Below are 15,357 nucleotides of genomic sequence, written 5' to 3'. Positions count from 1 at the left end.
GATTAGTAAAGAGTTGCAATAGTCCGGACGAGAATGAATAAGGGCTATAGTAATAGTTTTAGCCGAATCAAAGATAAGAAAAGGTCTAATTCTATGTTTTTGAGGTGTAAGTGACATAAGCGGGCAAATGATTGGATGTGTGAAGTGAAGGAAAGATCTGAATCAAAGATGACACCAAGACAGCGGGCATGTTGCTTTGGAGTAATGGTAGAACCGCACACGAAAATGGCAATGTCGGGCATTAGCTAGGTTAGTACAGGGAGGAAACAGAAGGAGCCATCCTGCAGCGACGAGCGTCGCATTCATTAGCACTACCTCAGCACACCCTTTCATTCACTGCAACTCTGTCTGCTTGCCAAGTTGTATCTATCTATCTATAGTGTTAGAGACAGCAGTAAGACAATCATTGGTATTTTGTAGTAATGCAGGCATGAGGTCAGGAGTAGAGGTGTATAATTGGGTGTCATCAGCATAGAGATGGTACTGGAAACCAAATCTACTGATTGTTTGTCCAATAGGGGCGGTAAACAAGCAGAAGAGGAGGGGCCTAGAACTGAACCTCGAGGGACCCCGACAGTAAAGGGAAGGTGAGAGGAGGAGCCACAAAAGATACAGTAAAGGAGCGGTCAGAGAGATAGGAGGAAAACCAGGAGAGAACGGTGTCCTTGAGGCCGATTAAGCGGAGCATAGTGAGGAGGAGCTGATGATCCACAGTGTCGAATGCTGCAGAGAGATCCAGGACAATCAGCAGGGAGCAGTGACCATTAGATTCAGCTGTTAGTAAATCATTAGAGACTGCCCTTGCTAGGATCTTAAGCTGCAGTCCGACTAGACGTGCACAGCCTCGCTCAATACAAGTGTATAGAGAGAGGCTGTAAACAGTCTGTGGCCAGGAGTGTGTATATAACATCCTTGCGGTCTCATGCCCATTTGCTCCCAGCGCTGGTGCCGGAGAATCCTCAAAGTGCGCAGTGCGCGCGATGTGAGAATTCACAAGTCTGCAGTTACATACAGTGACCGCAGACTTGTAACTTAAGATCGGACAACCCCTTTAAGTTACAAACCCAGCTGTGATGTGCAACTGTGATCTCAAGATAACAAGACTGGCTCAGAAAAAAACATTCAGTGTGCCGATCTGCTGACCTTTAGTGCTCTAACATGCACGGATGACGGTAAGCACCGGGCCTCATAACATAGGACACATACACAGCATTTCATCAGAAAGTGTAGGGCAGACATTTACTAAACTGTCTAAAAAGTCATAGCAACCAATCACAGCACAGCTTTCATTTCTCAAAAGCAAAATGAGAAATGAAAGCTGCGCTGTGATTGGTTGATATGAGCAATAAAGCGCCTCCATTGCCTCCATTGCAGTAATTGCCCTTATATTGGGTTACTGGTGATATAATGAAATAATCAATTTATAGGAAGCGTTTTATTAGTGTCCAGTACGTGCATTAATCTAAGCTTATCATTCCTATATACGAGGTCTCGTAAATGTCTGATGGAGCATGGGATGAGGGGTAATCAGGCAAAATAATGGTTCATTCAGCTTTAGTAATAAATAGATGAATTACCTCGTCTTCGCCCATAACTCCTTGCTGCATGTAAACAAAGGACAACAGCGTCAATGTTTCATATCATCATTTTATTAAGCGTCCTAATAAAACTAAGACCCGATACCAGACGACATGACTTAAAGGGGTTGTTCTCCCTTGAGGTATAATTATCTTTTGACTACAAAAAAATCATTTTTGCAATTGTGTTTCATAAAAAAATGTTTCAGCGTTTGCCCTTTATGTTGCACTGTCTATTGCTGGATGCAGAATGAGTTAAATGAGGATCAGGCAGTGAGCTTACACTGATGGGGAGTTTCTAACTCTGCTATCTGTCTCTTTCTGAGCTGATTTATGACCACAGGTAAAAGCCAAATGGCCTCAAATTTTTAATGAAACCTAATTGCAAAAAATGATTTTTAGCCCCAAATACATGTATTTAGATTAAAAAAAAAAAAAAAAAAAAAAAAAAAGGTGGAAAAACATACAGCACCTAACCACAGCAGTCTGAATGGCACGGTAGTCACACATGTGCCCTGCTGCTACATTCAATGTGTATGAGAGCGAGGGCAGATCTTTTTGACAGCCCCATAGTCAATTAATGGAGTGGCGGCACACATGTTAAACCACCACTCCATTCATACACTTCTGTAGGAAGGGCTCGGATTCCCCCATTGTCGTGATCAGTGGGGTCTAGAGATCAGCAAATTTGTTAAAAATTGATTCGGGTTCAAATCATCTGGAAAATTTGTATAGTCGTGAATCGAAAGTGGCAAAAAATTACGCTCTTACGAGGGGTTAAAAAATAATAAGCGTTACATTGTCATCAGTCCTAGGCCTGGCACTCACTAGTCTTGTAGTTACAGCTCCCAAAAAAGCTGTCCGGTCTCCGCTTTGCACAGTCTGGCCTCCTGGTGCTGACAAAGCTTCAACCGGTCGCCCGAGATGTGCGTGGCGTTCCACGCGGCCAGGTGAGGCAGAGTCAGCACCAAAAGACCGGAAAACCAGAGGCCGGAAGATCTGAAGGGAAGATCTAAAGATCTGAAGGGTAGATCAGAGGATCTTAACAAGGTCGGACGACTGGGTAAGGGAGCTTTAGCAGGACCAAATAGGACGGGTGAGTATATGTTTAATTTTTTTAACCCCCTTCTTGACAGTCCAAAAATTCTGTCAATAGAGATGAAATTCAATTAATCCTAAATCAAATGCAAAATAAACAACTTTTTTTGCTTAATCCCCTTTCATTTGATGTCCAACCAGAAATACACATGATACATTATTAATACAGACCATTATAATATGAGATCCTTCACATTTAGCCCTTCAATGCTTTAACTTAAAATTAAAAATAAGTGTAAGAAAAACAGCAAATCTTTATGGTTCCAGCATAATTGGGTTGAGTTATGCACCAGTTGGCCTCCGGGGGCAGCACTTCTTTAGGGTTTTGTAAGGTCTTTCAGGGTTAGTACTGGCCATACTGTAAATAAGCAATGCCCATGTAGTCTATAAACCCCGGAAAGATTAAGTGCATTTAGGTGGAGTACTTACTTAGTGAGCCTCCTACAGCTCTGTGCATCTTCCTTTAATAGGGCCCTACTGTATCTCTATAGATCTCTAATTTTACAATAGATCCGAGAGATTAAAAAAGTGCCATATTCCTATGTATTCCATATTCCTGTCTATATTACTAGACACCATAAAACATACCAATATGCTCCTAGAAGCATTGCAACTAGAAGACAATATTTCCCACGTATGTAAGACACGGACCATGGCACACTATACTGCGGCACATGGCGCCCCTATCAGTAGTACCCAGCCACAGCAGCCTCAATGAGTCCTAGGCCACGTTCACACATTCAGTATTCGGTCAGCATTTTACATCAGTATTTGTAAGACAAAACCAGGAACAATCAGAGGAAAAGTATAATAGAAACACGTCACCACCTCTGTATCTATCACCCACTCCTGGTTTTAGCTTACAAATAATGATGTGAAATACTGACCGAATACTGAACGTGTGAACATTCCCTTAGCCTTCTTCGACAGATGGCGCTGGCCCTTATGGATGCTAAAAAAAAAAAAAAAAAAGGATTTCCACCCAGATTTCAGTGGGACGCCCAAAAGTTGCTGCTCAGGGGTTTTACTTATTGCTCCTCGGGGGTGGAGCTTTAATATTCCAAATCAGGAATATTTAAGGACGGTAGATCAATGATTAACCTTGGAGCATATTGAAGGCCTTTTCCTAAGGGCAGGTGTAGACGAGCGTATTATCCATGGACCAATGTTAGTCACCAACTTCAAAATTACATTGCACACACACAAAAAAAAGGGACTTTGGCAATGATGCCTTTTTTTGCTCCGCTATTGCATGATGTACTTCTGAGACCCTCGGACACACATCACATGACCTGCCTCCCATTCTTCCAAAAGAACAAAAAAGAGTTCACAACAAAAAAGAAACATATCACAAGCTCCAAAGAACATTTTGTACATTTGCCACATACAATATAATAGTTGTAATGTTTGACCTTCATCGGCCCAACACGACCGGATTTTTTTTTCACCCTCTCGCCCATTGTCCGCTCAACAAAAGCCCCTTGTAGCAATACACAAATCATAAGAAATCTCATTGTGCCAAAGAGGATAAAGGAAAAGAAAATCCTCATTTATGCAACCGCTAATTCAAGGCAAGGCTTGGCGTAGACACACAGACACGTCAGGTTTTGGAAAGAATCTCCTAGCGGCATTTTACGATTCATACTGGTTGAGTCATTTGCATATTTGTTGTTTCTTTTTTTCTCTTTTTTTTTTTGGCCCAAAATGGTGAAAGTAGTTTATCTACCGCTCTATAGAAATAATTACAGCAAAATGGCATTAAACTGTCTGGAAATTCTGATAATCTTATCCTTGTGGCTTAGACTGGTTGAATCATAGAATCACAGAATCGTAGAGTTGGAAGGGACCTCCTGGGCCATCTGGTCCAACACCCTGCTCAAAGCAGGATTCGCTAAATCATCCCAGTCAGATGTCTGTCCAGCCTCTGTTTGAAGACTTCCATTGAAGGAGAACTCACCACTTCTCGTGGCAGCCTGTTCCACTCATTGATCACTCTAACTGTCAAAAAGTTTTTTCTAATATCTAATCTGTGTCTCTTCCCATTCAGTTTCATCCCATTGCTTCTAGTCTTTCCTTGTGCAAATGAGAATAAAGTTGATCCTTCTACAATGTGACAGCCCTTTAGATATTTGTAGACAGCTATTAAGTCTCCTCTCACATTGGTTTGTGTAGTTTGATCTTCTGCTGCCAAAATATAATGGGGAGATTAAATCTACGCACTGATCTTGGCTGACAGTCAGGCGACCGCTTGCGTAGGAATGGTCATACGCGTTGGTCCGGCGGCACCGATTAACCAACCAATGAGAAAACCTTTGTGGGCCGCTTACATCTTTTTTGCGGACTATCTAAAATCACTGCTGTCGGAAGCACATCCTCCCCTGTATACAGGGCGCATGCTGCCGAAAACATGCGATTGTGCTGGTCCCTTTAAACGACCACCGTTCAATTAGTTATATTGCCACTTGATGATCGTTATGGGCAGAAAAACAAATCATCTGAATTGATCGATAGTGTGAAAAATTGCAAGTCACGGGGGCCGAGAAAGGCCATATAATCACTAAAAAAAAACAAAGAAATTTTCATGAAAAGCATTAGTGCAAAGTAGACTTTCCTTGAGTTGGTGTAAAGCAAAGTCTCTAACAAGTCACCGGGAAGTGCCAAATTTCTAATATCACTTGTTCCAATGAGGGAAGGCTGGAAAAGTCTATGCTGCTCCGTTCCTCCGTTACAAAGAAATCGCTGTTGGAACCAATATGACTGAAGTGCTTTCGGAGTGCAAAAGCACTTCCCAATAGTGAGGAGTGAACGTGCTGGGATAACGTGTTATCTGAGAGTGCTCGGGTGCTGACCAATTGTCTTCGGCACGCTCGAATATTATGTTCAAGTCCGGGCTGCTGCATGCCTCTCGGCTGTTTGACAGCCACAACACATGCAGGGGGATTGCCAAACAAACGGGTACTCTCAGCATGTGTTGCGGGGATTGCCTGTTATCTTCAGACATTTTACATAGTTTTTTACATCCTTTTCCAAAACCGTCAGAAATATCAAGAGGATAAAATATGTTCTATGTAATATTTTGGAAAGCGTGAGATCTGAGTGTGTACAGGGCTGAAGCCTGGAGCCGCACCCTCGCAGTCACAGGACGGCTTTATATTTAGAATGATGTGCGGTATCTTTCCTACCATTTCCTGCCAGCACAGGGAAAGCGGCACAAATCACAAGACCCCACGTAAGAATGTGTGCACAGATGCCTCTATCTCTGGCCCAGACAAAATAAATGTGGATGTTGACAAAATTGGAAGGTCAGATGGTCGAGGCCGTATCTGTTCACAGGAAGTCAGTGGACAAACAACACAAGGACTGCGGCTACGCTGCCGGGTATCGATACAGAATGGTGGTAATATACCGCCAGTAGCTGCAAAATACCAATGTATGTGCAGACTAAACTGCATTACTAGCACAGGGAGATGGGGCAGCCTCTGACGTTTTATGGCCTCTGTCTACACCCCCTCCATGGCGGAGAGCTGATAATCTAGATCAGTATTTCCCAAAGCCTGTCCTCACGGCCCCAACACATTTTCAGGATTTTCTTTGCTATTGCACAAGTGATGGAATTATTATTAAATGAGTAATGCCATCTGTAAAATGCTATCCCAATAGATAGTCCATGCAATAATAATATTAGCAAATACCTCCAAATAGTTCTTCCGATACAGTGGATATAAAGTCGACACACCCCTGTTAAAATTTTTGTCATGTTAAAAACTCAATACCAATACTTTTTTCACCTCTAATATCACCCGTAATCTGTACACATGCATTACGAAACAAAACTGAAATTACTTTGAGGGGGAAAAAATAAAAATAACAAAACTAATCTCATGGAAAATAGTAGTCGGTCCACAGCTGCCATCTTTTATAGTCATTCTGATTAACCCGATGTAAACTAACTATTCAAGGAGGATTTTCCAGACATTTTAGTTGCATTTTACAGCAAAAGTCGTGCTCCATAAACTGAATACAAGCCAGCAAAGAACACCATACCCACAGTGAAGCATGATGGAAGCAGCATGATACTTTGGGGCTTTTTTTCAGCAACTGGACCTTTAAGGTAGAGGGGATTACGATATTTGTCAATTTTGCAACAAAGCCCTCAGGCATTTGCTAAAAAGATGAAGAGGAGTTTCACCTTTCACCACAACAATGACCCTAAGAATACCTCAAAATTAACAAAATTCACATATACAGTATATCTATGTACAATACAATGATCTAAAATACATCTACTTATCCCATATTTATCTTAAATGTATCTATTTATCGATCTGTATCTATTTATCCATCACATATATAAGTAAAATCTACATATCCATCTATGAAACATTGATCGCAAATCTACGTACTAATCCCTTTAATGCAGGACTTATTGGTCGGCAGTATCTCCTTATGTAATGGCAGTAGCTGGCACCAATGACGGGAGGACGGGTGAACAATTGACAAATGGCCATAAAAAAACCAACACTAGTCTTCCTATATAGTACTGTAGATCGGGGCTTGTTTATCAGCCTGTGTAAAAGGAACGTTTGCTATAAAGACTGTCGAATTCGGAGAATTGTGCATCTCAAGGGCATGTTCACACATCGAGTATTTGCAGTGTTTTTTCAGTGTGTTCTTTACAGTACCGGCAAACTGAACGCAAGTAAAAAAGAAAAACAAAACAACTCTGTAAAGTACTGTGGAATTAATGGCACTATATAAGCGAGTAAAATAAATAAAGTATTGAACATGCGTTTTTCCAGCCAAGAGATGTGATCCACGGCACATACTGAACGTGTGCACATGCCCTATATATGACGCTATAGGAATGTGGTGCTTCTACATAACACAACATACGTCCCCCCTGACAGCTCACATCCTTGTAAGCCACTGCTATGAAAGAAGACATAGTTGATAAGGTAGGAAAAAAAAAACCCTCTTTGATTCAGAGCCGCTCACGTGCAGGAAAACCAGCTCGGACGCCGAAGTGTGGGAATGAAATAGCTGCTATGACCTACAAATGTTCATCTCCCTATTAAACTGTAGCAGAGCTGCAGGCCAAACAGCAGCCGGGAGATTTGTATGAAAATTGCCCGGACTCATTCTCGCTGTCGATTATATAACTGTGTTCTTCCCTAAGCATAGCCCAGATCCCTTTTAGGTGAAAAATGATTTCAACACGGATAGAAGGAGAACGAGTGTGGAAAGGAGCCTAATCCCACTCTACCCCAGAGGCCGATCGTGCCAAGCTCCGCCATTCTAATTGGAGATTTCATACCGGATCAGAAAATATTCTCCAAAACCAAAGTAAAACAGCCTTCATGGTTCCCGAAGTTTTAAGGAACGTGACCTTACATAAGGTTCTGTAGATAAGACTGGCACAATATAAACTTGCTACAAACCTCCACTAGTTGGACTAGTCTAAAGAACCCACAGCCATGATGGTCCTCCATGGAGGTCGGACCACAGCTTTGAGAACTTCCTACCACCTGTCAGCATCTTAGATACCACTTCTAATTAGTAGGCCCTGTGACATCATGACCCAGCAGCCATGTTGGTTCTCCATGGCAGTCGGATCAAAGCCTTGAGAAAGTCCTACCACCTGTCAGCATCCTGGATCCCTCTCCTAACTAGTATTCTCGGTGTCATCATGACCCAGTAGCCATGTTGGAACTCCATGGCAGTTGGACCATAGCCTAGAGAACGTCCTACCACCTGCCAGCATCCTCGATGCCTATTCTAATTAGTAGGTCCTGGAACATCATGACTACATTATGCTGTGCATCGTGACGCAATGCCATGACGTGGCATGGTCCACTAATCAGAAAAGGTGCCCAGGCCTAGGAAAGAAATCAGGTTGTTTGCAGAGATATGGTTCCATTGCCACCAATGCCGGATCACCAATTGTGCATAGTAGGCATCAGCTTATTGGCCTCGCATCTTTTGGAAAAATTTTCAAAAATATTGGATTTGATATTGAAAAAAAAAAATTTGCAATCAATGTGTCGGCGTGGCCGGTTGACATTGGGGACCAGCTGGAGCAAAGGAGCTCCGAACATTATGGCAAGAAGCAGTGACATGGTGTTTCGACTGTTGTTGGGTATATTCGCGAATTCACAAGTAGTAGAGGAAGGACATCTATGTGATTGGTCGGGACAGGGAGTGGAGGAGAGGTAAGTAGCCACGAGGTCTCGCCGACCCAAGGTAATAGTAGAACATCCATGATTAGGTTTGGGAACACAAATGAGTATATGAAAGTCTTCACTGGGTCCACGTAAGTTCCTTTTCTGGGTTATAATGAAGGTTTTAAGTTCCTTCACTTTTGTTTTGTTCAATAAAATGTAGTTAGTGGATTAAAACTTTTGTTGGTAAATTTAAAAACATATTAGGAAATAATTTGCTTAAGGGACCCCAACGGTTTAATCCGGCACTGATTGCCACAGAGTACTGACATGGCCGCTGGACCAGAGTCTTTCGAATCGTTTTGATCAAGTCCAATATTTATATTTACTTATACTGGCTAACTCTCAGGCTGTGTGCCCACATTGCGCTTTTTAAGCGTTTCCGCCGCAGCATAAACGCTTAAAAAACACTAACAAAACGCATTCCCATGCATCCTATGGGATTCTGCAGTTGCTGTGACAATGCTGCGGATTTTTCCGCTGCGGAATCGCATCGCGGTAAAATCCGCAGCATGTCCATTAATTCTGCGGAATGTGGCTATGACCAGCATGCGTAAAGTGAGCGCTTCAAGTGCGGATGGTACCCAGGGTCTAGAGGAGACTCTCCTCCATGCCCTGGGTACCATATTCCTGTAAAAAATAGAATAAAAATAAAAAATAGGGATATACTCACCCTCTGTTGGCCCCCGAAGTCCTCCCGGCCCTCAGCCGCGCTGCCAGCAACTTCCGTGTGACCACTACGTCAGAGGTCATTGTCGCAAGGCATCCCTGGGAACGGAAGTTGCTGGCAACGCCAATGAGGGCTGGGACGACTCCGGGGGCCAGCAGGGGGTAAGTATATCTCTATTTTTTTTAAATTATTTTTAACATTCTCTCTTTTACTATATATGCTGCATAGGCAGCATCAATAGTAAAAAGTTGGTCACACTTGTCAAGCACTATGCTTAACAAGTGTGACCAACCTGTCAATCACTTTTCCAAGCGATGCTTCAAATCGCTTGCAAAACGCTCGTGTTTTGCGGGAAAACGCATGCGAATTCTGCATATGTTTTACCCGCGGCGGTGAGTTGCGGAAATGCTGGGAACAATTTTGCAGCATTTCTGCAACATGGGCACATAGCCTCGGGTAGAAGCCATTTTTCTTTGGCCATGGTATCTGTTAGATATTAGGACAGAAAACTGACTCTTTGCTCCATGTGAATAAAAACCTAGTTTAAACTCTGCCCTGTTCTATATAATGCATTGCCTAGTTGGAGTCCCACTCAACTTTAAGGGTGTGTGCACACGTTGCGGATTCTGCTGCGGATCCGCAGCAGTTTCTGCTGCGCTGTACAGTACCTTTATTTTCAATAGAAAATGAAAACCGAAGTGCACATGCTGAGCATTTTTCCGCGCGGATTTGGTGCGGTTCTAAATCCGCAGCATGTCACTTCTTTGTGCGGAATCCGCAGTGGTTTTACACCTGCTCCATTGTACAGGTGTCAAACGGCAGATTTACCTGTGGATTTTGCAAAATCCGTGCGGAAAATTCCGCAGCAGAATCCGCAACGTGTGCACACACCCTAAGTCTCTTCAATCTGCATTCCTGCCGCTTCACCATGCTCTACACTGCAGCTTTACTCGTCCACATTAACCACTCTACACAAACACAGCTGTAGGTCTCGTTGCTCCTCATATCTTGGTGCTCCTGTAAAGCCTAACCAGAGAAAATCAGAAATTGTTCTATCTACTGTAGTATGGGTAATCAAATGATTGAAGGCTCAAGTCCCCTAAGGGACAAAAAAAATAAAAAATAAAAATAATTATAATATATATATATATATATAGAAATGTAATTAAAAAAAGAGAAGTCTATAAAAATAAAGAAATGACCAATAAAAAATATTCAGTGTCGCTGCGTCTGTAAAAGTTCGATCTATCACTCGAAAAAAAAAATGTTTTAATAAACGTGGAAAAGAAAAAAAATCATCAAAATGCCAAGATGGATGATTTAACGTCGCTGCACCACCCTTACAATATGCAATAAAAACATGAGCAAAACATTGTAAGCGCCCCCCATAAAATGGTACCAACAAATACTAAAGCTCTGCAGGCAGAAAACACGCTTTTGAAGCCACTAAAGTAATAATTTTCCTCATGATTGAGTGCAGTGCAGCAGCGCCAACCATACTGCCAACCACCCACCCGGAGAGTCCCGGCCATACATTTAATGTAGATGAGAAGAGGCATGGAACTAGGAGTCACTTGCATTATCAGCCATTATTCTTACGCCGTCATAAAAAAAAAAGACCTATTTCTCAGACATGGATCGGGATGCTTCTGCGCGCAGCTATAAAGCATGTTTATGGTGGCTCCAGATGACAGGATCATCGGAGCAGCCCTCATGGTTTAGATTAAGCACCAAATAAATTACGGGGACTTTAGCGTGGAAAGATTCATTATCACGCGCCATGTAATCAGTCACTAGATCAATAGCAATACACGGAGATAATCATTATTCCAGCAGGGACTAAAGGTCACCGCTTTCATTGCCCTCTGTTTATTAACCCCTGGAGCCAAAGGTCAGAATTAAGAACCCACACAGAGCATTGATGTTTGGTGTAAAAAGTAAAAGCCAACCTTGAAGACAAACAAGGTCGTACCTACAGTGCGCTCAGGAGCAGGGCAGGTTCAGCTGCTTCTACGAATACACAAAATCCCCTTCAGTTGTCCTGCTTTTATCCAATGATGGCAATATCTGTTGATAATGCTTTTAGTGCCGATATACCTCAACTGTCAGCAGTCGTAGCCGAGTCCCCTCCATACACACGTAGACGAGGGGAATGAATCATAGAATCGTAGAGTTGGAAGGGACCTCCTGCGCCATCTGGTCCAACCCCCTGCTCAAAGCAGGATTCGCTAAATCATCCCAGACAGATATCTGTCCAGTCTCTGCTTGAATACTTCCATTGCAGGAGAACTCACCACCTCTCGTGGCAGCCTGTTCCACTCATTGATCACTCTGTCAAAAAGTTTTTCTAATATCTAATCTGTGTCTCCTCCCATTCCGTTTCATCCCATTGCTTCTAGTCTTTCCTTGTGCAAATGAGAATAAAGATGATCCTTCTTCAATGTGACAGCCCTGAGATATTTGTAGACAGCTATTAAGTCTCCTCTCAGTCTTCTCTTTTGCAGGCTAAACATTCCCAAATCCTGCAACCTTTCCTCATAAGACAGGGTTTGCAGACCGGTCACCATTCTGGTCGCTCTATTCTGAACTTGCTCCAGTTTGTTGATGTCTTTTTTAAAACGTGGTGCCCAAAACTGGACACAGTATTCCAGATGAGGTCTGACCAAAGAGGAGTAGAGGGAAATAATGACTTCACGTGATCTAGACTGTATGCTTCTGTTAATACATCCTAGAATTGCATTTGCCTTTTTTGCTGCTGCATCACACTGTTGACTCATATTCAGTCTGTGATCTATTAGTATACCCAAGTCTTTTTCACATGTGCTGTTGCTTAGCCCTATTCCTCCCATTCTGTATATGCTTTTTTTCATTTTTATTGCCCAGATGTAGTACTTTGCATTTTTCCCTTTTAAAAACCATTCTGTTAGGTGCTGCCTACTGCTCCAGTTTATTTATATCTTTTTCAATTTTCTCTCTCTCTTCTCTAGTATTAGCTATCCCTCCTAGCTTTGTTTTCCAAATGTTTTATTTGAGTTTCAATAAATGGGGAGAATGGGGGAAGAAAGATGGGGAAAAATGTAAAGGGAAGGAAAAAGGAAGGACAATAAAGTCCAAATATAAAGAAGACATAAAATGAAACAAGTTAATGCAGAAGCATATTATGCAGTGAATTATTACAAAGGTAGGTATTTAAGCATGTAATATATTAATATATATGTTCCAAAGACCCAAACACAAGGGGCCTTAGGCAGGTGCACTCTGGCTGAACACTTAAGAGAACAACTCCAGCCATCTAGACCATTTCCCAGAGTATTTAGCAAATTGATCATGCACATTCTCAAATTTCAATTCAAAAGAATGATGAAGGCTAAGTTTGTCTATAATTTCATTAATTTGTGGGGGTTTGGGGTTTTTCCAAAGAAAGGCAATACTATGTTTGGAGACTAGTAAAATGTGCATAATCAATAGCCTGTTAGAAGTATCAATTTTGTCTGCGTCCAGAGAAAGAAGGGCCAGACGAGGAGACAAAATAAGTCGTGTTCCTAGGATAAAATCGATAAAGTTAGAAATCTTTCTCCAAAAGGGAACAATTTTGGGACATTGCCAAAATATATGCAAGATATTTCCTGGCCTTCCACAACCCCTCCAACAGAGCGGAGAATTGTCAGGGTTGATTCTATGAAGTCTAACGGGGGTATAATACCATCTCGTTAAAAGCTTGAAGAGGGTCTCTTGTAGTGATAAGGAAATGGAAAAGGCATACGAGAGGGTACATGCCTGTTCAAGGTCAGAAGGGTCAATTGTCGTGTGCAATTCGGTTTCCCATTTGACAATATTTTGAGTCTTTACCGCTTCAAAGCTATTGTTACACCATTTGTACGTGTATTCAAAACTCCAAAAAATATTATGATCTATATTACAAATAAGATTAATTGCTGGTACAGAGATTCTCGGGTAGATAGTAAGGAACTCATGGATTATGTCTTTGAGGATAACATATTGTAAGAAAGCAGGGGAAGTAGATTGAAATCTTTCCTTGAGTTTATTGTAAGGTGTACAAGTAACGCCATCGTATAAATCTTTAAATTTTTTTTAAGTCCAAGTTCAGACCAAATGTGGTCAATGGTCTGATTAGACGCTTGAAAGATGACTGATAGAGCCAGATTTTTTATTGTGACTTCTTTGTTAGAGCCTCTTTTTGGAGCAGAAAATTTTTTCCAAGCTTCAGAAATAGCTTGAAAAATCGGATGAAAATTTGTAATTAATTTTTTATGAAGGAGTTGGTTCAGAATTAGTAGGTGAAGAGGTTTATAATTATTAGAGAACAGTTTTAGTTCATGCCAAGCTGGTGTCGTATCATGAGGCCACCAGTATGAGCTTTGTTTGACTAAATTTGCAATGTAATAGGCCGTAATATTTGGGGAACCAGCTCCACCATAAGATTTACGGTTGTATAGAATATTTTTTGCTATTCTGGGTCTTTTGTTATTCCATATAAAGGAGTTTAATGAGACTTGAAGGTTTGTGAGAGAGGAAGTGGGTATTTTTAAGGCAGTGAGTGAAGTAGGTATAGGATTTTTGGGAAAATATACGACTTGACCATCATGATTCTTCCCCACCAAGAAAGCCCATCATCTCTAGATGTACGGAATTCATTAAAAAAAATTTTAGTAAGCAGCTCTAAGTTTATTTTTATTACAGAGTTTACGTTTTTGACGAATTTTAGGCCTAGATATGTCAGCCCATCAGTGGCCCACCCCCAAGGTGAGAGGCCCTCAAATTTCCTCTTGGTATGATCTTAGGTTAAAGCCAAGTATTTTGGATTTTGAGTCGTTTATTTTAAAATAAGAGATTTTAGCAAAAGTCTGGTTAAGGTTTGTAAGGCAGAGATAGAGTTGCTTGGATCTGTGAGGGTAAGAATAATATCGTCTACATACAACACTATTTTAAAATCTCTGTTCAAAGTTTTGATTCCCGAGATCTTTGTGCTGTTCCCGATTAGTTGGGCCAGCTTAATTATGTTAATGAGTCTTCTCCTACCATCTATGGATTGTCTTCCTTTGATGAAGCCTATCTGATCAGTGGAAATTAAACTCGGGAGGAATTGATTTAGTCTATTGGCCAGGATCTTCGCATACATTTTTACGTCTGTATTGATGAGGGATATAGGTCGATCATTAAAAATTTGGCTAGTGTCAGAATTTGGTTTTGGGATTACAATAATTGTCGCTTCCAGCATCTCTTTAGGAATTTGACCTGTTTGGAAAGCGGAGTTAAATACTTTGACAATGTGGGGGGTTAATATATTACTAAAAGACTTGAAATAATCATTACTAAACCCGTCTGGCCCGGGTGATTTGAATGTTTTACGTTTGTTTATGGTATCTAGGACTTCTTGTTCATTGAAGGGAGAAGACAAAAATGATAAGTCTTCATGGTTAAGCTTTGGAAGGTTCATGCTGGAAAGAAATGATCCAATCTCTGAGGTAGATGGCTGCATATTGTGATTGTCTTGGTTGATATTGTACAGATTTTTATTAATAATCGGCAAAAGCTCCTACAATATCTTTAGGGTGGACCTGGGATGTACCATTAGAGGAAGTTATACTGTCAATTCTATTCCGTTTCCGTATATTCTTAATTCTGTTTGACATGTATTTTGAAGGGCGATTTATAGATAAGTAATGTTTGCATTTTGCTGATCTAATAGCTCAGTCGTAAAAATTGAATATGATTTTCCTTAACTGCAACCTGAGATCAGTAGGTTCTGATAATACAGCTTGTTTGTTAGAGG

At 41.3% G+C, this 15,357-nt stretch overlaps 1 protein-coding gene across 4 annotated transcripts in view; it reads right to left on the bottom strand.

The window, feature by feature from the left end:
- CPEB2 (cytoplasmic polyadenylation element binding protein 2) overlaps positions 1–15,357 on the bottom strand; it is a 128,992-nt gene that overhangs the window by 53,847 nt on the left and 59,788 nt on the right. For 2 of the 4 annotated variants that reach the window (XM_073574593.1, XM_073574594.1), the window contains exon 5: positions 1,578–1,601. The exons of the other annotated variants lie outside the window; for them this stretch is intronic. In XM_073574593.1, coding sequence (XP_073430694.1) covers positions 1,578–1,601 — 24 coding nt within the window. The remainder of the gene's footprint in view (positions 1–1,577; positions 1,602–15,357) is intronic. 4 annotated transcript variants of the gene reach the window in all.

Source organism: Dendrobates tinctorius, unplaced genomic scaffold (genome assembly GCF_039654945.1).
Source record: "Dendrobates tinctorius isolate UK_male_01 unplaced genomic scaffold, ASM3965494v1 ptg000039l, whole genome shotgun sequence".
NCBI classification, from domain to species: Eukaryota; Metazoa; Chordata; class Amphibia; order Anura; family Dendrobatidae; genus Dendrobates; species Dendrobates tinctorius.
Note: the sequence above shows the minus strand (reverse complement) of the source record. Positions and strands in the feature narration are given on the sequence as shown.